Source organism: Pseudorca crassidens, chromosome 19 (genome assembly GCF_039906515.1).
Source record: "Pseudorca crassidens isolate mPseCra1 chromosome 19, mPseCra1.hap1, whole genome shotgun sequence".
NCBI classification, from domain to species: domain Eukaryota; kingdom Metazoa; phylum Chordata; class Mammalia; order Artiodactyla; family Delphinidae; genus Pseudorca; species Pseudorca crassidens.
In genome coordinates this window covers 57,333,830-57,354,343 of record NC_090314.1, presented here as the reverse complement: position 1 = coordinate 57,354,343, position 20,514 = coordinate 57,333,830, and the positions used below count along the sequence as shown (strand labels likewise).

At 61.3% G+C, this 20,514-nt stretch overlaps 1 protein-coding gene across 3 annotated transcripts in view; it reads left to right on the top strand.

Moving 5' to 3' along the window:
• The first annotated feature begins 1,741 nt into the window (after positions 1-1,741).
• Positions 1,742-20,514, top strand: part of TMEM94 (transmembrane protein 94) — a 20,186-nt gene continuing 1,413 nt past the window's right edge. Inside the window, exons 1-30 of one of the 3 annotated variants that reach the window (XM_067715101.1) lie at positions 1,749-2,025; positions 8,355-8,474; positions 8,812-8,939; positions 9,310-9,446; positions 10,020-10,222; positions 10,577-10,728; positions 11,113-11,215; positions 11,430-11,516; positions 11,776-11,892; positions 12,283-12,339; positions 12,640-12,744; positions 12,873-13,037; positions 13,218-13,427; positions 14,092-14,407; positions 14,858-15,031; positions 15,374-15,476; positions 15,598-15,815; positions 16,500-16,678; positions 16,767-16,905; positions 17,153-17,268; positions 17,393-17,492; positions 17,838-17,946; positions 18,138-18,327; positions 18,564-18,641; positions 18,931-19,016; positions 19,277-19,358; positions 19,624-19,772; positions 19,854-19,948; positions 20,042-20,135; positions 20,310-20,480. In XM_067715101.1, coding sequence (XP_067571202.1) covers positions 1,972-2,025; positions 8,355-8,474; positions 8,812-8,939; positions 9,310-9,446; positions 10,020-10,222; positions 10,577-10,728; positions 11,113-11,215; positions 11,430-11,516; positions 11,776-11,892; positions 12,283-12,339; positions 12,640-12,744; positions 12,873-13,037; positions 13,218-13,427; positions 14,092-14,407; positions 14,858-15,031; positions 15,374-15,476; positions 15,598-15,815; positions 16,500-16,678; positions 16,767-16,905; positions 17,153-17,268; positions 17,393-17,492; positions 17,838-17,946; positions 18,138-18,327; positions 18,564-18,641; positions 18,931-19,016; positions 19,277-19,358; positions 19,624-19,772; positions 19,854-19,948; positions 20,042-20,135; positions 20,310-20,480 — 4,037 coding nt within the window. In that variant the 5' untranslated portion in view covers positions 1,749-1,971. Of the gene's footprint in view, positions 2,026-8,354; positions 8,475-8,811; positions 8,940-9,309; positions 9,447-10,019; positions 10,223-10,576; positions 10,729-11,112; positions 11,216-11,429; positions 11,517-11,775; positions 11,893-12,282; positions 12,340-12,639; positions 12,745-12,872; positions 13,038-13,217; positions 13,428-14,091; positions 14,408-14,857; positions 15,032-15,373; positions 15,477-15,597; positions 15,816-16,496; positions 16,679-16,766; positions 16,906-17,152; positions 17,269-17,392; positions 17,493-17,837; positions 17,947-18,137; positions 18,328-18,563; positions 18,642-18,895; positions 19,017-19,276; positions 19,359-19,623; positions 19,773-19,853; positions 19,949-20,041; positions 20,136-20,309; positions 20,481-20,514 lie in introns of those variants that run through there. The other 2 variants (XM_067715100.1, XM_067715102.1) reach the window with 2 other exon arrangements.

The following is a 20,514-nucleotide window of genomic DNA, read 5'->3' as shown; positions in this document are numbered from 1 at the left end:
CCCTGCAGACCCTCCTCTCTCGTCTCCCGTCCTCCAGCCCATGGTGGATGTGCCGTGGCAGTGATGGTCTGGGTTTCTCCCCAGATGCAGAGCTTCCCTTTTCACTTGCTGAAGTGGGTAGTGTCAGAGGGGGGCCAGACGCCAGAGGGCTGTGTTGGGGGGCGCTGCGGAATACCTGGGTTAGACCCTATGAGCTGTTCTTCTAGGGCCTGTTGCACAGGAGGGAGAGTGTTTGCTTGGGTGTGGTTCCCCCAGAGCAGTGCCTTGGTAGGAAGCTAAAGGGGAGTGTGACCTGGGAGCAAGGGACAGGAGTCTCCTTGGCAGTTTGCTGAGGCTGCAGCCCGACTACACAGGTGGCAGCTGTCCTCAGAGTGACTGTCTCGGAAGCCGACCCCTCCTTCCCTGGCCTCACGGAGACTTCCTGCCCTTAACCTCTGGACTGCCTGGGCCCCTCCTTTCCTGTTCCCATTCAGCTCAGGGTTTGGCGGTGTGTGTGTGTGTGTGTGTGTGTGTGTGTGTGTGTGTGTGTGTGTGTGTGTGTGTGTGTGTGTGTGTGTGTGTGTGTGTGTGTGCCCGCGCCCACAGGGAGCTGTGCTGGAGAAGGGGGAGGGGAGAGGCCGGCTGGAACTCGGCAGAGGCTCTCTCTTCCCTTCCCGGCTGAGGCTCTCTCTTCCCTTTCCTGCCGATGAGATGGTGTCGTCTAGGAAACAGGGCCCTGGAGAAATGGTCTCAGGCTCCAGCCCGTGCTCCGGTTACTGGACCTGTTAGGCCATTTCCTCTCCCTCGAGGTTTTCCAGCCCCATCCTCAGGGTGGCCTGGATGGAGCCAGAGAAGTTTCCTGCCCCAACATCACCCAGGGGGTCTGTTCTGACAGCTTCCCGTATGTCAAAGCCGGGGTCGCAGAGTGATGCCCAGGCTCTGCTTGAACCCCCGGGAGGAGATGGGAGCCCAGGTCACCAGCCTCCTCTTTCTTCCTGGGATGAGGCCCGGCGTCTGCAGGCAGTGTCCTGGTCCCAGCAGCACCTGGGCAGGTGTGTCTGGATGCGGCTGGGCGGTATGGGCTCCTGGCTGAGCTCTGCACTCGCCTTGATTAGCGGCTCTTGGAGCCCCCTGCCACCTGGTGGGAAGATGTTGGGTCCTAGGTGTTGGAAGAGCCCTTCCTTTCAGCTGGCTCTTCCCTCTTCCACAGGCTTCCTCTGCTCTCTCACTTCCCAGCCCCCTGCTCTGCCCTCCGAGAAGTCACTGCTCCAGTTTTCTCAATTGCCGGTCCTTCCCCCTCCACGTAGGATGTGCTGCTATTAATAAGCAGCCCCCCTGCCTCCCGCAGCTCTGACTGTGGAGAGAGCTGTTGTTGGCGTGACTCCATGCTGGAGTCTCTAAGGGATCTGGGGGGCTGCCCCAGGTGGGGCTCCTCACCTTGCTCAGGAAAGGGAGTCCGGGGGGAGAGGCCAAGTACTCCTCCATGCTGGCGGGTGCCCTGGGGGCTCCGGGCCGGCGACAGCCACTTCCTGCACAGCCTCTCCTCCGGTGGGGGTGGGTGGTGGGCGCATCCGAACCCCTGGGAGGCACGTCACCCTCTGCTTACCCTCCGGTGCCTCCTCTGATGAATGGGCCCAGCCCTTGGACAGCTGGCAGAGCCCCTACCAACTTTCTCCTCTCAACCCCTTCCCTCCTCCCTCCCTCTGCGCAGCCTCTCCCTCCTTCCGTCCTTCCCTCCTGTACGGGCAGCCGGTCTCCTCCTCCTCCCTCCCTAAATCTGCAGCGTGACTGGAAATAGGCTAAATTAATCAGCAGATTGAAGCTCCACTCTGCTGCCGCTGCCGCCCCGCTCCTCGCTCACACGCGCTCCAGCTCTCTTCTCTCTTCTCTTTCTTCACTCTTTCCCTCTCTGTCTTTCTCTGTCTCCTCTTCCTCTCGGAGAGCAGTGTTGGCAGTTCTGTGGCTGACTCGCTGTGGCTCAGGCTCTACCCCATGCTCTTTAAACGGGCAGAGCTATGGATTGCCCACCAGGGCAAAGGCAGCAAAGTGAGTATGCCAGCTGGGCTTGATGCCCCCGTTCCACACGCCCGCTTCCCCGCTTTGTGTCGGAGGCTTTGGGTTAACGGTTGAAGATGGAAGCTGGGCTGGAGGCGGCTTGGATTACGAGGTAGTGAGGACCGTGGAAGGAGGCTGGGGATGGGAGCCAGAAAGCCCGTGTGCGTAGCTGCCTGCCAGGCTCCTGAGTCACCCAGAGCGGGACCAGAGCCCAAGTTTCCCCGTGGGGCATCCTGTCAAGGTGTGCTGGGACCCGGGTCTCCAGGCACAAGGCTTGGATGCCACCCCTCCTCGGGGCCATTAAGGAGGCTTTTCTCGCCGGACCACATGAGTCACTGAGGCGGGAGCCAACGGGGCTGGGGTGATTTCTTCCTAGGTCTTGGCTGCAGGAGGTGAGAAAGAAGACAGTTGAAAGTGCCCAGGTCAGCATGAGCTGGGAAGAGTGAGGAAGAGGAGGAGGTGCCTCTGCTTGAGGCTTTGAGCTGCTTGTCTGTAGACAGAGTGGATTTGTGTCTGGCCAAACTCGGAAGAGATTTATGGTGACGCCTATGATAGACCCTGGTGGATAGTGGCCGAATCTCTGCTTCACCGGCTCAGACCTCGTGGAGTCCAGCTGTGGGTCCCGCTCACCTGCACTGGCCAGGGAGGCTGTGACCGTGGGGAGACCTGGTGAGGGGCCAGCTGGTTCTAACTAGTGGTTACCTGCTGTTGCCAGGGCCAAAGGCCAAGGCCAATTCACAGTCTGCCTACCTGAGCCTAGGGGACCTAGATTCCACTTTCTCCCGAAACAGGTAGGATGGGAAGGAAAACAGCTGCTGTGCTGAGGGAACCTCAGGGGAGTCCCGAAAGGACAGGGACTGGGGGCTGGGGTCTTCCGGTTCTGGGCCACCTGGGAAACCTGACCGAGGTGGCACAGGACAGCCCAGGCGTGTTGGCTCTTAAAGCCTCATTAGACGGACCCAGATGCTTAGCTTTGGGCCCTGGGGAGCTGGTTCTGTTCGGTAGCAGATTCCTTGCAGTTCTGATTGAGCAGGTAGAATTTTGTCACCACCTGCTGCTCCTCCAGCCCCCAGGCCCCGCCCGTGTCCCGCTTTGACAATGAAGCGGGGCGCGATGGGCACGTGCTGGCAGCCTCTCCTGAGCCTACGCCTCCTACGGCCTCGAGCTCCTCTGTTGGGTTCAGCTGAGGTTGAGCACTTAAAACAGTGGGATGGGGTTGCTTCTACCCGAAAAGCTTCAGTGTCAGGGGAGAAGCAGGGCCACGCCTCCCCTCTGGTGTAGAGGCCTTGCTTAGCCTTGGCTCCTTGGCCCCAGGAATCTCCTGGAGGTGCCTGGGGCTGGGGAGTGGGAGTTTCTGAGCACCTGGGAAGTAGGAAGAATTGCTTCCTGCCTTTGGGTACTTAAGTCTGGGGCAGATTTTCCTCACCCTTCTTGGCCCTGCTAGGCAAGAAGAGCAGAGCTCAGATGGCACGTGTATGACAGGCGTTCTTATTTCTCACACCATCCCTGTCCTTGCACAGACCGCACCCCCCCCCGCCCGCCCTGCCATGGGTGCCCGGGCACGCTGGGTGCCAGCCTATCTCTATGCTTTGAGAAAGGCCACCTAGCTCACGCATGAGCCCTTTCTGAATTTCCTTTGGAAAGCGTGAACGTCTCTCACCAATTTCCTCAGCTTCAGTTCTCATACCGCGTGGGGGAAAGCCATGGGGTAATGAGAGAAACAGTGACTTTACCCATACCCGGGACCCTCCTGCCGGAGACTGAGTGAAGAGTGGCCATCAGGCCTCAGCGGGCGGCCACGGCAGTTGGATAAGTGGGGTTGGGGCCGTGGAGGGTTGGCTGGCCTTGAGGGCTGTGTCCTGGCCCCGGGGCGCTGTGCAGGCAGGCGCTTTCTTCAGGAGGCGTATAATTACAGAATGGCTTATTTTGCCTCTGTTGTGCTGTCTTTAATCTCCAGTCTGGAGTTGGTGCTCCAAGCCAGACACAACGTGCGGGGGCAGATGCACGCCCTCAGCTCTGCAGGGCCCCTCCCGCCTCTGCCGGCCCTGCCCAGGGAGCATCTGCCACCCTCTGGCCCCTCCTCCCACACCTGGAGAGGAGCACGGGACAGGTTCTCAGACCCTGGAGGAAGAGAAGGAGCAGAAACAGTTGCTGGGTGGGGTTGCCCAGGGGGTTTGGGGGTGCCGGAAATAAGGCAGCAGAGGCAGGGCAGCCACAGGGCAAGCAGAGGACAGTTCCTGAGTGTCCTGGTCTAAAGGCCTGGCTGGAGGGAGGCCGCCGCCCGGGCTCTCTGGCTGCTCCCCTTAGCCTTTCCCTGCCTTCCTGAGCCTGGCGCTCATTCCAGACCAAGCAGCTTCCCGGGTGATTGTGCAGCCCCGTGGGATTTGTCAGCTCTTCCTCTCTCCCGCCCTTTGGCGTGCAGCCTTTCCACCTCTGCGGACCAGCCCTTCCCTGCCCGCAGGAGGTTTGCTCACTTTATCATTTCTGGAGACCTGGCCTAGGCAAGTCCACCCTGGGAACCTGCACATCCCACTGCGGGGAGGGAGCTCGGCAGGTCGAGCCTGAGGGAGGAAGCGGAAAGGGGAGGGGAGGCTGGGCCTCCCAAACGCTATTCTTCTTGGGCCTTCTTGGGCTGAGAGGGGCAGGCATCCTGCCTTGGACATGAGAAGGCCTGTGGTCCCCCTTTGCTTTTCTCTTCCTCCTTCCCGCCCCTGGAGGCTTTCTTCCCTCATGCCAGGAGCCGAGGAGGCAGAGATGCAGGCCTTGCCCGACACTCCTTTGTCCTGGACCACGGCCTCTCAGGGAGGCCCCGGATCCCTGCCAGAGGGAGGTGGGTGCTTTGGAGTACCGTATTTACCCTTGCGGTTGCCGGCTCCCTGCCCGGAGGGCCATTTCTTCCCGAGCGGAAATAACCAGTTATCCCCTCGGAGAAGCAGCAGCTCTCATCCTCATAATCCCCCAAAGCCACCGTGGAGAGCAGGGATTAGGTGAGACTTAGGCAAGAGCTCTGGGAGGTCTTGGGCCGGGCCCACTCCGAAGCCCGTCCTCATTCCTCAGGCCGAGGGAGCTGGCGACAGGCCAGCATGGGGTCTCCACTCAGGGGCCTCCCACCACGCCAGGTCTGCAGCCAGGGGATATGGCCCCCAGTCCGTCAACTCCTAGTCGTGGAGATGTGTGTCTGGCGAGGGTCAAGCCTGCCAAGGGGGTGGGTGGACGTGGAGACCGGCAGGGAGGAGGAAATCCAGAATGTTGGTGGGCAAAGCCGGGGCAGGACCCCGGGGATAGGAGGGAAGAGGGTAGGGCGTGAGCCCAGGCAGCCAGGGCATCGCTGGCTCAGTGACCCTTGGCCAGGACTCAGTAGATAAGCCCAGTCCCTTTCTTGGTGCCCCAGGTCCAGGCCTTTGTGCCTCTTGCTCAGGAACTTTCCCTGGAGGAAGCCCACATGGGTGCTCTTCAGGTGGCCCCTGAGAAACACTCACTCCTCCCCCAGGCCCTGCCTTTCCTGGGGGCCTTCTTTTTCCAGGACCCCCAACTGGGGATCTGTGCATCAGATCCAATCTGGACTGGGCCTCACCTCCAGAAGTTTTGATTCACTAGGTCTGGGTGGGGCCTGGACAGCCACGTTTGTAAAAGGTCCAGGTGTTTCTGCTACAGATCCTGGGTTGACAACCCTGACGAAGGTGTCATGGGGACCAGTGAAACTCCATGGGCGTTCATTCAGTCAGTCAGCAAGCATTCACGAGCTGCTGCCCTGTGATAGGTACTGTCTTAGTGGTTGGTGGAGGGGTGTGGAGATGGAAGAATTTAGTACCCTTTTCAAGGCATTGGCAGTCTGGTGGGAGAGCCAGACAGGCAAATCTATACCGACGGTCCTCCGTGATGCCGCCTGTGAGCGAGGTTGCCCGGGCTGCCTTTGGAATACAAACCTCCCCCTGTATGTGCAGCCCTGGGTTTTGGGAAGATTTCCCAGAGCGGGTGGTGTTTGAGCTGAGTCTCGAAGGAGAAGTAAGAGTTGTCTGGGGCAGGGAGTGTGTTCTTGGCTAGGAAAATCCATAAAGGTGCTGACACATGAGCTGGGGGAGTGCGGCATGTGACAGGAATGGCAGGAAAGGAGGCTGGAGAAGCTGACAGATCCCAGACCACGCTCAGGAGTCTGGGCTAGATTTTAAAGGTAAACAGGGTCAGTTCATCAGACATGCGCTCACTGGCTGGGGTGCAGCGGTTGGTTTGGAAAAGGTGGGGACTGGGGAGGTGGGAGGGGGAGGCAGAGGTTGCAGGGAGGGGCTGGGGTGCCTGGGTGATGGTAACTGTAGGAGGGGTGCTGGCTCGGGCGGGGAGGGCCGGGTGGTAATTTCGGGGGTTTGGAAGTGTCAACTCATAGGTACCCATGAAACAGCTGTGCGGCAGTTTAGGGAACGGGTCAGAATTCGGGGTGGCGGTCAGGCTAGAGGTGAAATCTAGCAGTTGTAAGCTTATTGGTGACACATGAATCCATGTGGCTGAGGTTGCCCTGGAAACGTACATAAAGTTGTGGAGAAGATGTCGTAGGATGGACTGTGGGGTAGACGGACAGGACAAAACAGGAGAGAAGCCCAGGAACAAGGGGTCTCAATGGGAAAGGCCAGGCCATGGGGTCACATAGGACAATGTGCTGGGAACCACCCCTGTCCATGCCACGTTCCACCCACCCGCGGTGAGATGAGAGTGCGGTGCGGTCAGTGCAGGTCCTTTCCTGGCAGCAGCTGTCTTTTTTTCTGAGACTGTCCTTCCCAATGTTGTAGGGTTACAGTAGCCTCCCTTTTATGAAATGGTGGTAACAGAAGTCGGTGGGGTTTTTTCCTTAATGTTTTTTACTAGGAACAACGTGAAGCCAGAATCTCCAGGTTAGTTCTCTTCTCCCCACGTAAACAATACCTATTTTCTGGCCCGGGAAATCCGAAAGATGGCCCCAGTGCAATAAGTCGGGAGCTCAGTGGTGAGCACGGTCTGAGTGGGGCTGGGGGATGCTGTTGGTGGTGGGTTGGGAGTTGAGTGAAAGGTGAGTTAGAAGACACTGAGTAAAGAAAGGTTTGTTTCTGGTTTTGTTTTTTGGGGTTTATTTTGTTTTAATTTTATTTATTTATTTATTTTTGGCTGTGTTGGGTCTTCGTTTCTTTTTTTTTAAATTTTTTATAAGACCAGACTCTTCTGGTTGCTTTTTTTAAAAAAAATTAATTAATTAATTATTTATTTTTGGCTGCATTGGGTCTCTGTTGCAGTGCACGGGCTTCTCATTGCGGTGGCCTCTCCTGTTGTGGAGCACGGGCTCTAGGCGTGCAGGCTTCAGTAGTTGTGGCTTGCAGGCTTAGTTGCTCCACAGCATGTGGGATCTTCCCGCACCAGAGCTTGAATCCATGTCCTCTGCATTGGCAGGCGAGTTCCTAACCGCTGCGCCACCAGGGAAGCCCGGGTCTTCGTTTCTGTGTGTGGGCTTTCTCTAGTTGCGGCAAGCGGGATCCACTCTTCATCGCGGTGCGCGGGCCTCTCACTGTCGCGGCCTCTCTTGTTGTGGAGCACAACCTCCAGACGCACAGGCTCAGTAGTTGTGGCTCTCGGGCCTAGTTGCTCCACGGCATGTGGGATCTTCCCAGACCAGGGCTCGAACCCGTGCCCCCTGCATTGGCAGGCAGGTTCTCAACCACTGCGCCATCAGGGAAGCCCTTGTTTTGTTTTTAATTAATTAATTTATTTTTGTTTTTGGCTGCCTTGGGTCTTTGTTGCTGCATGCGGGCTTTTCTCTAGTTGCGGCGAGCAGGGGCTACTCTTCATTGCGGTGCACGGGCTTCTCATTGGGTGGCTTCTCTCGTTGCAGAGCACGGGCTCTAGGTGCGTGGGCTTTAGTAGTTGTGGCACACGGGCTTCGGTAGCTGTGGCCCGTGGGCTCAGTAGTTGTGGCTCGCGGGCTCTAGAGCGCAGGCTCAGTAGTTGTGGCACATGGGCTTAGTTGCTCTGCGGCATGTGGGATCCTCCCAGACCAGAGTCCGAACCCGTGCTCCCCGCACTGGCAGGCAGATTCCCAACCACTGTGCCACCAGGGAAGCCCTCTGGTTTTGTTTTAAACTTGGCTTTGAGGAGCAGGGCACTGTGTACTTGAACGTCTTTTAATTTGGTGGAGATCTGAACATGCTCACGCCCTGAGGAGTCCGGGCTAGTGGAGGGAGGGAGGGTGAGGATTTGGGAGAAGGAAGGAAGGTTCTGGGGAGGTGGGCGGGGAGGGCCTCCTGAGGGATGCTGAGTGCCTCCTGCTTGAGGGATGCTGAGTGCCTCTTGCTTCCCTCCAGGGCGAGGCTCCCTTGGCCCTGGGCCTGTCCACCCAGAAGGCCCTCAGCATCCTGAAGGAGCAGCTGGAGGCGGTGCTGGACGGACACCTAAAAGAACGGAAGAAAAGTCTCACATGGAAGGTGACACATCCTCATGGGGAGTCCAGAGCCTAGTTGGGGCGGTGGAAAAGCTTGGGAAGCACATTCTCGGGGCCATGACTCTCCCTGTCACCCTGGACGGTGTGACCCGACTGAGGCATCACTAAAAATCAGAAAGAGGCCGGGGTTCCTTTCAGAGTGATGTCCTGACCCCAGCCGAGACCAAAGCGAGAAGACAGAGGTGGCCGCCTGGGCTCTCCGTCGGGTGGGTGAGGGAGGAAGGCGGCTAGGATGCGGGGCAGAGAATCTTGGCTCCTCCCTCCTCGCTTGGCCCCCCCGGGGCCTCTCACTCCCTGGCCTCCTGCCCCTCCCTCCTCAGGAGCTGTGGAGAAGCAGCTTCCTGCACCACAGTAACCGCTGCTCCTGTTTCCACTGGCCCGGCGCCTCACTCATGCTCCTGGCCGTGCTGCTGCTGCTGGGCTGCTACGGGGGCCAGCCGGCTGGCAGGTATGCGGTCCGAGGCCCTGGGAGGGGCTCCTTCCCACCTCTCCCAGCGCAGGGTCTGGGCTTGTCCCCCTCCCGCCTCCACACCCGCCTGGGACATCCCGGGGAGAGGGGAGCTGCCCCCAGAGTCAGCGCCTGGGTCGCGTAGGGATCCACAGTCCCTTGGCCGGCTGGTGTCAGAACCAGAAGGAGACCCTCTTTTCAGAAGAGACTGGGGAGGGGAGTGTGGGGCCCTGGGTTGGCTGGGCTGGAGACCCCCCGGCCCGCCCCCCCGCCAGTGCCCCCTCTTCTCCCTGCCAGTCACGGGGTGGAGCTGGTGGGCTGGAGACCCCCCGGCCCGCGCCCCGCCAGTGCCCCCTCTTCTCCCTGCCAGCCACGGGGTGGAGCTGGTGAACGCCTCTGCGCTCTTCCTCTTGCTGCTCCTCAACCTCGTCCTCATTGGGCGGCAAGATCGCCTGAAGCGCCGAGAGGTAGAACGGAGACTCCGAGGGATCATTGACCAAATCCAAGGTGAGGCCAAGGGGCAGGCGAGTCAGGTGGGAAAAGGTGCCCTGGGGTGTGTCAGAGCCCTGGAGCTCCCGTCCCGAGCCCCAGCCAGGAGCCCCAGCACATTGGCGTTGCCTGCGGTCAGCATTCAGGGGATAAGGATGCCCTGCTTTCTTCTCAGTGGTGCAGCGAGAGCCGTGGGACGGCTATGGGTACCCAGGCAGTGGCCTGGGGCGGGCAGAAAGGCTAATGGCTCCTCAAAGCCAGGGGCCAAATCGGCTTAATCTTTGACGTTTGTACCCCTCAGGAAGCTCAGCACACCCCTCAAAGCCCTTAGCAAAGTTAGCAAAATGTATTTGAATGGAAGCAGGGTACAAAGAATAAGAGCTTCAGGTGTTCAGAGGAGGTGCAAGTGCCCGCGCTGGGGTGGTGGGGAGGTGGCCTCGTAGAGGGGAAGTGTTGGAATGAGCGGCGTGGGTTGATGCAGGCCGTCTGGGGAAGGGAGAAGCGCAGACAGAGCTTCATAGCTGTGTGCTGGATCTGGCTGGTGTGTGGATCCAGTGGGTGAGGCTGTTTCCCTCTTTCCATTCTCATCAGATGCCCTCAGGGATGGCAAGGAGATCAAGTGGCTAGATGCCATGTACCCAGACCTCCACATGCCCTTTGCACCATCCTGGTCCCTACACTGGGCCTACAGAGATGGACATCTCGTCAACCTGCCAGTTAGCCTGTTGGTAGAAGGAGACATCATAGCTCTGAGGCCTGGCCAAGAATCGTTTGCTTCTCTGAGGGGGATCAAGGTAGCTGGAGGCTTTTCTCCTTCCCTGGAAATGCTGTGGGAGTGTCCACCGGCAATGGTGGGAGGGTCCCTGGGCTTAATCCTGATGCTTCCAGCCCAGCTCTTGGGCTTCTTGGCAAGGGCTCCAGGAGAATGGAGAAAAGCTGGAACATCTTTCTCCTTGTCCTGTTCTTTCTTCTGTCTGGTCCTCAAGCTGCTAGGAATCCAGTCCCCCAGGCCCCACCCTAACTGACTCTGTGCTAACTGATGGTCCCTAACCCAATGAGATGTCTCCACTTAGCCAGAACGGTCAAGGAAGAGTGGCTTCCATGGAACCATTAATTACCCTCGACCTCCTCCCCTTCGTCGCTGGCAGGATGATGAGCACATCGTCTTGGAGCCGGGAGACCTGTTTCCACCTTTCTCTCCGCCCCCCTCCCCCCGGGGAGAAGTGAAGAAAGGGCCACAGAACCCCCAGCAGCACCGGCTCTTCCGCGTCCTCGAGACCCCTGTGATTGACAACATCAGGTGAGGGCGCTGCCCTGCCTTACTCCTGTCCCCTGACTTCTCGGCCCGGTGCCTCCTGTGAGCAGGGGGCGTGGTGGGGCCGGTGACAGGAAGGCGCCTTGTCCATACTGAGGTCCCTTAGCACAGGCATCTCCGGAAGGTCTTCTCTTTAGTGTCTTGTGAGAATTCTTCGACTGGGTGATTGACCCCCTCTCAGTCTGAACTCCGAGGGGGCAGCTTCAGAGGCTGCCACGAGCTCCTGGCCACAGTGACCAGGAGGCCACTTGGCCGGGGCCAAGGAATAGGAGGGAATTGCAGGACCCAGTGATGCTAGGTGAAGGGGTGGGCTTCTGGCCTCTCCCCTGAGCAGGGCTCGCCCGAGTGTAGTATCCCCTCTTTCTGCAGGTGGTGCCTGGACATGGCCCTGTCCCGCCCAGTCACCGCTCTGGACAACGAGAGGTTCACGGTGCAGTCAGTGATGCTGCACTACGCGGTGCCCGTGGTCCTGGTGCGTGAGGCGGGGCCGCACAGGGCAGGGGGAGGGCCAGGAAATGGGGGAGCCTGGGGGCCAGACTCGGACGAGCGTGTGAGTGAAGACTAGAGGGTCCCAGTGTGAGCCGGCCAGTGCCAGGGGTGGGGCTGTGAGTGGGCAGAAGACGGGGAGGCTTAGAGCCTGGGTCTCTCTGTGGGGGATAAGGCAGCGTCTCTCCTGTTCCCGACAGGGTGGCTTCCTCATCACCAACGCCCTGCGCTTCATGCTGAATGCCCCTGGTGTCACGACCTGGCAGTACACCCTCCTCCAGCTGCAGGTGGCGGCAGCCCTCTCCTCTCTGTAGCGCTTTCCTCTTTCCCCTGAGACTGCGTCCCCTCGTGGTGCCCTGACTGCCCCTCCCTCTCTGCAGCCCAGGGGTCTCTTAGGCTTAGCTTCAGAACGCCTGCGTCCCTTCCTCCCTTCCTGCCCCTAGCTGTCCTTTTTACTCAGGGGAGGGCCCCAGGGCCGGGGAAGCCCTTCCCTCCATCCGGCCGCCAGCACATCTCAGGGAGCCTGTGTGGCTCGCTCCTTCCCAGGTGAATGGCGTCCTGCCCATCCTCCCCTTGCTCTTCCCTGTGCTCTGGGTCCTGGCAACTGCCTGTGGAGAAGCCCGTGTCCTGGCCCAGATGAGCAAGGCTTCCCCCAGCTCCCTGGTAGGTTGTTCCGAGGCATCGGGGCGGGTGGGGGTCGGGGGACAGTGCAAAAAGAACCAAAGAGAGGAATGAAAAGAGTCGGCTGTGCCCAGCAGACAGGGCAGGAGTCCAGCCCCACCCCTACCCCGTGGCCCAGCGACAGGCAGGGCCTGGGCAGCTCTCCGAGGGCTTTGCCCTCTCCAGCCAGAAGGGTCTCCAGACCAGGCCCCGGGGGTGGCTGAGTGTCCACCCGGGCTGTCAGCAGACGGGGGATTCAAGGGCTGCCCGGGAGTCCTTCACCAAAGGCGTCGGGAGCCCTGCTGGCACGAGGCCCCACCCGCCAGCTCGGAGGCCTGTGAGAGGCTGGCTGGCGGTTTCCTCCCCGAGGCTCACACCCTCTTCTCCGCACAGCTGGCCAAGTTCTCGGAGGACACTCTGAGCAGCTATACCGAAGCCGTCTCCTCTCAGGTACGCTCACCCAGGATGGATTCTGCTCCAGGCCCCGTACCCCCAGCCCGCGCTCCCTCGGGCCCCTGCTGGAACCCTGGGACTCCCCTACTTTATGGCCTTTGAGCCTCCCACGGGCTCCTGGAGCCCCTCAGTCCACCCGTCCCACATGGGTAATGTGTCACTGCCGTGCTGGACACAGGCTTTTCCACCCAACTTCCTGGTGCTCCCGGACCGTTTCCTTTGTCGGCCCCAGAGGCCATCTCCAGGGAAATACGGCCAAGCCCCAGCCGGCCTCGCGGGCTTTGTCTCTGCCCTCAGGAGATGCTGCGCTGCATTTGGGGCCACTTCCTGCGGGTGATCCAGGGGACGTCTCCTACGCTGAGCCACAGCTCCAGCCTGCTGCACAGCCTGGGCTCCGTCACGGTGAGGGGGGCCCCGTGGGAGGACCTGGCCTCGACAGGCTGCTCTCTGGCCGTGTCTGGTCACTTAAGCGGCCCCTGGCGGCTTGGGGACCTCCAAGGCCCCTTCCCAGTCCTCTTCTCTCCCTGCAGGTCCTGTGCTGTGTGGACAAACAGGGGATCCTGTCATGGCCCAACCCCAGCCCGGAGACCGTGCTGTTCTTCAGCGGAAAGGTGGAGCCCCCGCACAGCAGCCACGAGGACCTAACGGATGACCTGTCCACGCGCTCCTTTTGCCATCCCGAGGTGGAGGAGGAGGTATGGCCTGGGCCCGGCTGGTAGCCTCAGGGAGGGCGAGGCGAGGAGCGGGGAGGAGGGCTCAGGCCTCAGGATCTGCTTCAGAGATGACGCCCTGAGGGGACGAAGCAGCCTTGCCTCACTGGCCCGTGGCAGCCGTCGGGACGCCGGTCCGAGGCCTGTGTTCCTTGCTCTCCTCAGCCCCGTGAACGAGACGCCCTCCTGGCCGGCTCCCTGAACCCTACCCTGCACCTTTCCAATGAGCAGGAGCGCGGCAACTGGCCAGGCGATGGCCCCAAGGCCCCCGAGCCCTCCTCTCACCACAGAGCTCACGGCCGCAGCAAACACCTGTCCGGCTCCAGCGTGAGCTTCAGCAGGGACACAGAGGGCGGTGAAGAAGACCCCGGCAAGGTGAGGGGAGAGGGCGGAGAGCAGCCCGCTTGTCAGCCGCAGGGCGTCCTGGCCTCGCCTGCCGAAGGGGCCACAGGGGTGCAGCCCGGCCTGGACGGATGGAGCCCGAAGCACAGCCGTCTTGGCCTCTGTTCCGGGACCTCCTGAGGCCTCGCCCATGGCTTTTCCGTGAAGTAGGCCCTTCCCCATTTTCCGTGTTTCTCTGATGGTGGTAATTGGTTGGGGCAAGGCCCTTCCTCCTAATCACAACCTTCAAGAGGCAGAGAGCCGGGACTTCCCTGGTGGTCCAGGGGTGCCAGCACTTCCACTGCAGGAGTCGCGGGTCCCATCGAGCCAAGATCCTACATGCCACTCGGCCAAAAACAAAAAAAAAGTACAAAAGACAGAAAGCCAGTGGCTCCTTCTAAAAACATTTCCCGTGGCCGAGAAACGTGCTTTGTCGTTTCTCGCTTGGTCTGGACAACCTCCTCTGAGCTGGTGACAGTGTTGTTGGGCACAGATCCCAGAAGCAGCCAGGAGCCGGGAAGGACAGGGAAGGGGTTTCGAGAGGGATGGGAGAGCGCGAGCATGAGCACACCCTGCTGGGAGGCGGTGTCTTCTCTCGGGGGCACCCGCTGCATCCCTCCCAGCCTGAGGCCCCTCTTCCCCTCCACGTTTCCTCCAGACCCAGCACGGGCTGGAGGGCGAGACCTATGAGGCCGAGGACTTCGTGTGTGACTACCACCTGGAGATGCTGAGCCTGTCCCAGGACCAGCAGAATCCCTCCTGCATCCAGTTCGATGACTCCAACTGGCAGCTCCACCTCACTTCCCTCAAGCCCCTGGGCCTCAACGTGCTGCTGAACCTGTGCAACGCCAGCGTCACCGAGCGGCTGTGCCGGTTCTCAGACCACCTGTGCAACATCGCCCTGCAGGAGAGCCACAGCACCGTGCTGCCCGTGCACGTGCCCTGGGGCCTCTGCGAGCTCGCCCGCCTCATTGGTACGTGGCCACCGCAGGGGTGGCGGCTGGGCTAGCTGCCGGCCTCTTCCAAGAGGCTGGGCCCCCGGCTCCAAACATGCCAGGCCCGGGCGTGGCCTCGCTCAAGAGCACCAGCAACCCTTTGGGCTTCTGATCGACCCCCTTTTTTTTGGGGGGGCCGTGCCACGAGGCTTGTGGGATTTTAGTTCCCCGACCAGGGATTGAACCCGGGCCCTCAGCCGTGAGAATGCAGAGTCCTAGCCACTGGACCGCCAGGGAATTCCCTGATCATCCCCTTTAACCAGGCACCGCCGCTTGACGGCGCTTCCTCATCCGGGAAGATAACTGCCTGCGGGATGGACGCGTAGAGGGAAGCCGCCCAGCCTGCCTGGGGTTCCCTCCCCGCCAGGGAGGGTGGTGTGTGGGGGTGGGCTTCCTCCCAGAGGCCCCGTGCCGTCCCTCCTCCTGCAGGCTTCACTCCCGGGGCCAAGGAGCTCTTCAAGCAGGAGAACCACCTTGCGCTCTACCGCCTCCCCAGCGCCGAGACCATGAAGGAGACCTCGCTGGGGAGGCTCTCCTGTGTCACCAAGCGGCGGCCCCCGCTCAGCCACATGATCAGCCTCTTCATCAAGGACACCACCACCTGTGAGCCTCCCCGGCTCCGCCCGCATCAGGCCAAACCTCCCGGGAGCTGGGCAGGGCGGGGCTCTTTTTAGGGTGTCATTTTTTAGGGAGCGCTGGGCCGACGAGCATTAGATTCTTGCCGAGATCTCAAACGTGGCAGAGATTGGCTTCGGGGACGGGGGCTGGGATGGTGGTGGCCACAGATGCTGGGACTGTCTGGAGGACCGGCAGCTTAGAGCCTGGGGAGTTCCCATCCCCCAGGGGCTCCTTTAGTGCCCTTCTCAAGGGTGGCAGTATGTCCCCGGAGGTGAGGTGGCTTGGGCACTCATGGCTTGGCCTTCCTCTCCCCGCCACTGCCCTCAGGCACAGAACAGATGCTGTCCCACGGCACGGCCGACGTGGTCTTGGAGGCCTGCACAGACTTCTGGGATGGAGCCGACATCTACCCTCTTTCGGGTTCCGACAGGTAGGTAAGGAAGCAGATGCCAGGGACGGGAGCAGTCAGCTCTGGTGGTCTGCCTGCCCGGCTCCCAGGGGTGGGGCATCCCAGGACCACTCACCTCACTTCCACCCCGGTTCCCCGGCAGAAAGAAAGTGCTGGATTTCTACCAGCGAGCCTGCCTGTCTGGTTACTGCTCTGCCTTCGCCTACAAGCCCATGAGCTGTGCCCTGTCGTCCCAGCTCAACGGCAAGTGCATCGAGCTGGTGCAGGCGCCCGGCCGGAGCAGCATCTTCACCACGTGCGAGCTGCCCAGCACCGTTCCCATCAAGCTGAGTGCCCGCCGCGGCAGCTGGAGTTCAGACGGTACCGTGGGCCCTGTGCCCGGGGGCCGGGGGCCGGGAGGGCTTCCAGCGGCCTGGATCAGACCGTAGCAGAGGACCTGGAACACCGCGGTGGCTCTCACTGTCTGGTGACGTGGGCGAGTCCCTTATTCTCATCTATAACCAGGTGCCCTGGTGCCTTTGTCTGCCCTGCTCACGGGTTCACTGTGCCGCTCCAGTGGGATGACAGATAGCAAAGTGCTTTCTTTGAAGGTTATAAAGCAGTAGCGTGTATAGAGCATTAGCCTTATTTGAGTCAGACAAAGGACCGGGTCACAAAGCCTGCTGGAGCAGAGGGACTCAGAGCTCCACCCACCCCTCCCCACTCTGCCAAACACACAGCCTTCTGGGGTCTCATGACCCCAGAGACCATGAACTGAAGCCATTGCTGAGGGTGGGGCCCGCCCCCTAGCCCTGGACCAGGGATTGTCACCTGACTGATGAGTACCTTTCCTTGTCTTTTCCCCTGTGTCTGTTGGCTTCTCTATGTCTTGGTTGTGCATGTGTGTGGCTGCGTGTGTGGTCCCCTGGGGCCCGCGTGCTTATTGACTTGGGCATGGCATCTGCATGTGTGGCCCTGGGCTGCCTCCTGCCATCTGCTGGTTCCTGGGTGTCCTGCCTGGGCCGTGTCCTGGCCGGGCTCTGTGCCTTGTGCCTCCTGAAGAAGGGATCGGGGAGGTGCTGGAGAAGGAAGACTGCATGCAGGCCCTGAGCGGGCAGATCTTCATGGGCATGGTGTCCTCCCAGTACCAGGCCCGGCTGGACATCGTGCGCCTCATCGACGGGCTGGTCAACGCCTGCATCCGCTTCGTCTACTTCTCTTTGGAGGATGAGCTCAAAAGCAAGGTGGGGGAGCACCCCCAATGCTCCCACTGACCCTTTTCCCCACGCGACCCTTTGGGCCCATCTGTTCATTGCCATCTTCCCGGTGCAGGTGTTTGCAGAAAAGATGGGCCTGGAGACGGGCTGGAATTGTCACATCTCCCTCACGCCCAATGGTGACATGCCAGGCTCTGAGATCCCCCCCTCCAGTCCTAGCCACACTGGATCCCTGCACGATGACCTGAATCAGGGTGAGGGCAAAGGTTTGGTGTGGACACGAGGCAGGTGTGGGTCATTCCCCTTCCTTGGGGCTACAACTAGGAAGAGCCTCCACGGATCCCCCCCTTGCAAGATGGCTCTGATCTCCCTGCGGCAACGGCAGTCAACGGGGTGGGGGGGAGGACACCTCGAAACAGGAAGTTTTGCGTCATCTGCAAGGCGAGGAAGGGCCCCCAGAAGTCTGGCCCCAAGGTGAGGGACAGGCTCTTGTCCCCACAGTGTCCCGAGATGATGCGGAAGGGCTCCTCCTAATGGAGGAGGAGGGTCACTCGGACCTCATTAGCTTCCAGCCCACCGACAGCGACCTCCCCAGCTTCCTGGAGGACTGCAACCGGGTACGATGTGGTGGTGGTGGGGTGTCTGTGTCCCCAGAGCCCTGGGGTTGGCCCGTGCCTTGTCCAGGGCAGAGGAGTGAGGGAGGAGGGACCCTGAGGCAACTGGCATCTCTGCTCTCTGCAGGCCAAGCTGCCCCGGGGCATCCACCAGGTGCGGCCCCACCTGCAGAACATCGACAATGTGCCCCTGCTCGTGCCCCTCTTCACCGACTGCACCCCCGAGAGTGAGTACCGTGGTGGCGGCTACTCGGCCAGCCCGGCCCTTGCGTGGAGCACTGCCAGTGCATGGGCACCCCGCGGGCTCCGGAGCGATGTTGGTTTCCCACGCAGGGAGCGGAGGAACCTGGGCTGGGAGGAGCTGGGGGTCTTGCGGGCTGGAGCCTTGGTGGCCCGTTCTAGGGAGTCAGAAGTGACAGTATTCATACGATGTTCCCGAAATTGGGGGCAGGATGGTCCCAAAGAGGGGCCTGTTTTCCCTTGTCTCCTGCTTTGTCCTGGGGGTCTCTGCCCAGCACCCCACGTGGGGCTCGCCTGCCTGACTCTCGTGCCCCCCGACTCTGCCCCTTCAGCCATGTGTGAGATGATCAAGATCATGCAGGAATATGGGGAGGTGACCTGCTGCCTGGGCAGCTCTGCCAACCTGCGGAACAGCTGCCTCTTCCTCCAGAGCGATATCAGGTCAGGGTGACACCCCAGAGCCGGGGGCAGCCTCTTCCTCCCGGAGACCCCACGACGGATCTTGCCCTGGTCGGGACCAAGGAACCTGGACTTGGCGGGGAGAAGAGGGAGCGGGTGCTTGCTCAGGCCCGCGGGAGACGGGGTCTTGGCGCGCTTCGGCTGATGGGTGCGCCCCCCCGTGCGCTGAGCAGCATTGCCCTGGACCCCCTGTGCCCGTCCCGCTGCTCCTGGGAGACCTTTGGCTACGCCACCAGCACCAGCATGGCCCAGGCCTCGGGCGGCCTTTCTCCTCTGCAGCTCTCGGGGCAGCTCAACAGCCTGCCCTGCTCCCTGACCTTCCGCCAGGAGGAGACCATCAGCGTCATCCGGCTCATCGAGCAGGTGGGGGCTCGGGGGGGGCGCTCGGGGGCGGGGGGCAGGTCCTGCTTGGGGCGGGCAGTCGCGACGCAGGACCGGCCTGAGCTCCCAAGGGTGGCTCACCTCCAGGCGAAGCTCTCCCAGGCAGTGGAGTTTGCCTCCGCCCCTCCCTCGCGGGAACATTTGGGGCATCTGGCTCTTGGGGCCATCTCAGCTGTGGGGCCTGAGAGAGGCCCCAACCTGCCCCTCCCGGTCCCTAGGCTCGGCACGCCACCTACGGCATTCGCAAGTGCTTCCTCTTCCTGCTGCAGTGCCAGCTGACTCTCGTGGTCATCCAGGTGAGGTGGGGCCGGCACGGGCATCGCCCCTCCCTGCTCACTCCTTCACTCAAGGGCCGGTTGAGAGGCTGGGAGGATGCAGCACAGCCTGGGGGGCCCCCACAGCCTCTGTGAACCCCCTGGGCTTTTGGAGATGACCCCGCCGGCAGAATAGTGTCCCCTCCAGCGCCGTCTCCTCTCAGCCAGGATGTGAGTCTCCGTCTGGGCACAGGGCGAGTCAGCCCTGGGGCTCCCAGTGTCTTACTCTTTGCTAGAATCTCATCGTGCTTCCTGGCTTCTCCTGGTTCAGTTCCTCTCTTGCCTCGTCCAGCTGCCGCCAATCCTGAGCACCACCGATATCCTGTGGCTGTCCTGCTTTTGCTACCCTCTGCTCAGGTGAGAGGCCGGGCCGCCCCTCCGTGCCCAGGCAGGCAGGGTTGGGATGTCACCAAGTGTCCCCAGGAGCCCAGGTTCAGGAAGCCATGCTCAGTGCTCACTTCTGGTACAGGAGGCCCGGGGGCACCCTCTCCCTTGTCTTATCCCATCTGCCCAGCAGACTTGCCCTCACTCTCAGGACTCCCGAAGTCCTTCCCACATGAGAATTGGGGGACAGAGGGTCACAGTCACCACCCTTCACGGAAGTTCCTGCTTTTCAGCATCTCTTTGCTGGGGAAGCCCCCCCATAGCTCCATCATGTCTATGGCAACGGGGAAAAACCTTCAGTCCATTCCTAAGAAGGTAAGCACCGTGGAGCCCTGGGAGCCTGGGCTTTTCCTGAGGAATGTCGGTGTGGAGGGGGCTGAGCCCTGGGGGAGGGAAGTGGGGTTGGGGCGGGGGGAGGAATTCCATCCGAACTTCCCCAGACCAAGGGGGAGGGGTGGTACAGAGCTGGCAAGATCCTTGCTCCTTATCCCCCGGGCCCGCCCACTGACTGAGGACCCCGTTGAATCCGTGTGCCAGAGGGGCGGCTGCCACAGCGGTGACGGGCCTCCTCTTCCCGCAGACCCAGCACTACTTCCTGCTCTGCTTCTTGCTCAAGTTCAGCCTCACCATCAGCTCGTGCCTCATCTGCTTTGGCTTCACACTGCAGAGCTTCTGCGACAGCTCCCGGGTCCGTAACCTCACCAACTGCTCCTCCATCATGCTGCCCAGGTGGGTCCCATCCTGACACCCCCGCCCTGGTTTCCCTCCCCGGGGCCCAGAGGAAGCTGAGCCCACACCTTGCTTTGGCAGCCACGCCGACACGGCTCCAGCCTGGTTTGACGACTTCGCCAACGGGCTGCTGCCGGCTCAGAAGCTCGCCGCCGCCCTGACCGTCCTGCACACTGGTGAGGGGCTCCCCGGGGCTGGTGAGGCACCCTGGGGACCAGGCCTCGGGCCGTGAGAAGTCTGACACCCACCACTGACCCCATTTTCTCCAGTCTTCATCTCCATCACCCACGTGCATCGCACCAAGCCCCTGTGGAGAAAGAGCCCCTTGACAAACCTCTGGTGGGCGGTGACCGTGCCCGTGGTGTGAGTCCTTCTGGGATGGAGGGTGGGAGCAGGGGAGTGGCTGCAGCGGGGCTGTGATTTGAGGGCGGGCTTTGGGCCAGAGGTTGAAGGGTGCCCTCCTTAAGCTGTCCCTGCTGAGAAAAGCAGGGGAGGAAGCAAGAGACCCCGCTGACGCAGGGCTGCCACCTCCTGCAGGTTGCTGGGGCAGGTGGTCCAGACAGCAGTGGACCTGCAGCTGTGGACACACAGGGACAGCCACGTCCACTTTGGCCTGGAGGACGTGCCTCTGCTGACGTGGCTCCTGGGCTGCCTCTCCCTGGTCCTCGTGGTGGTCACCAACGAGATCGTGAAGCTGCACGAGATTCGGTGAGCCACCGGCTGGGTGCCCCCTCTGGGCCTG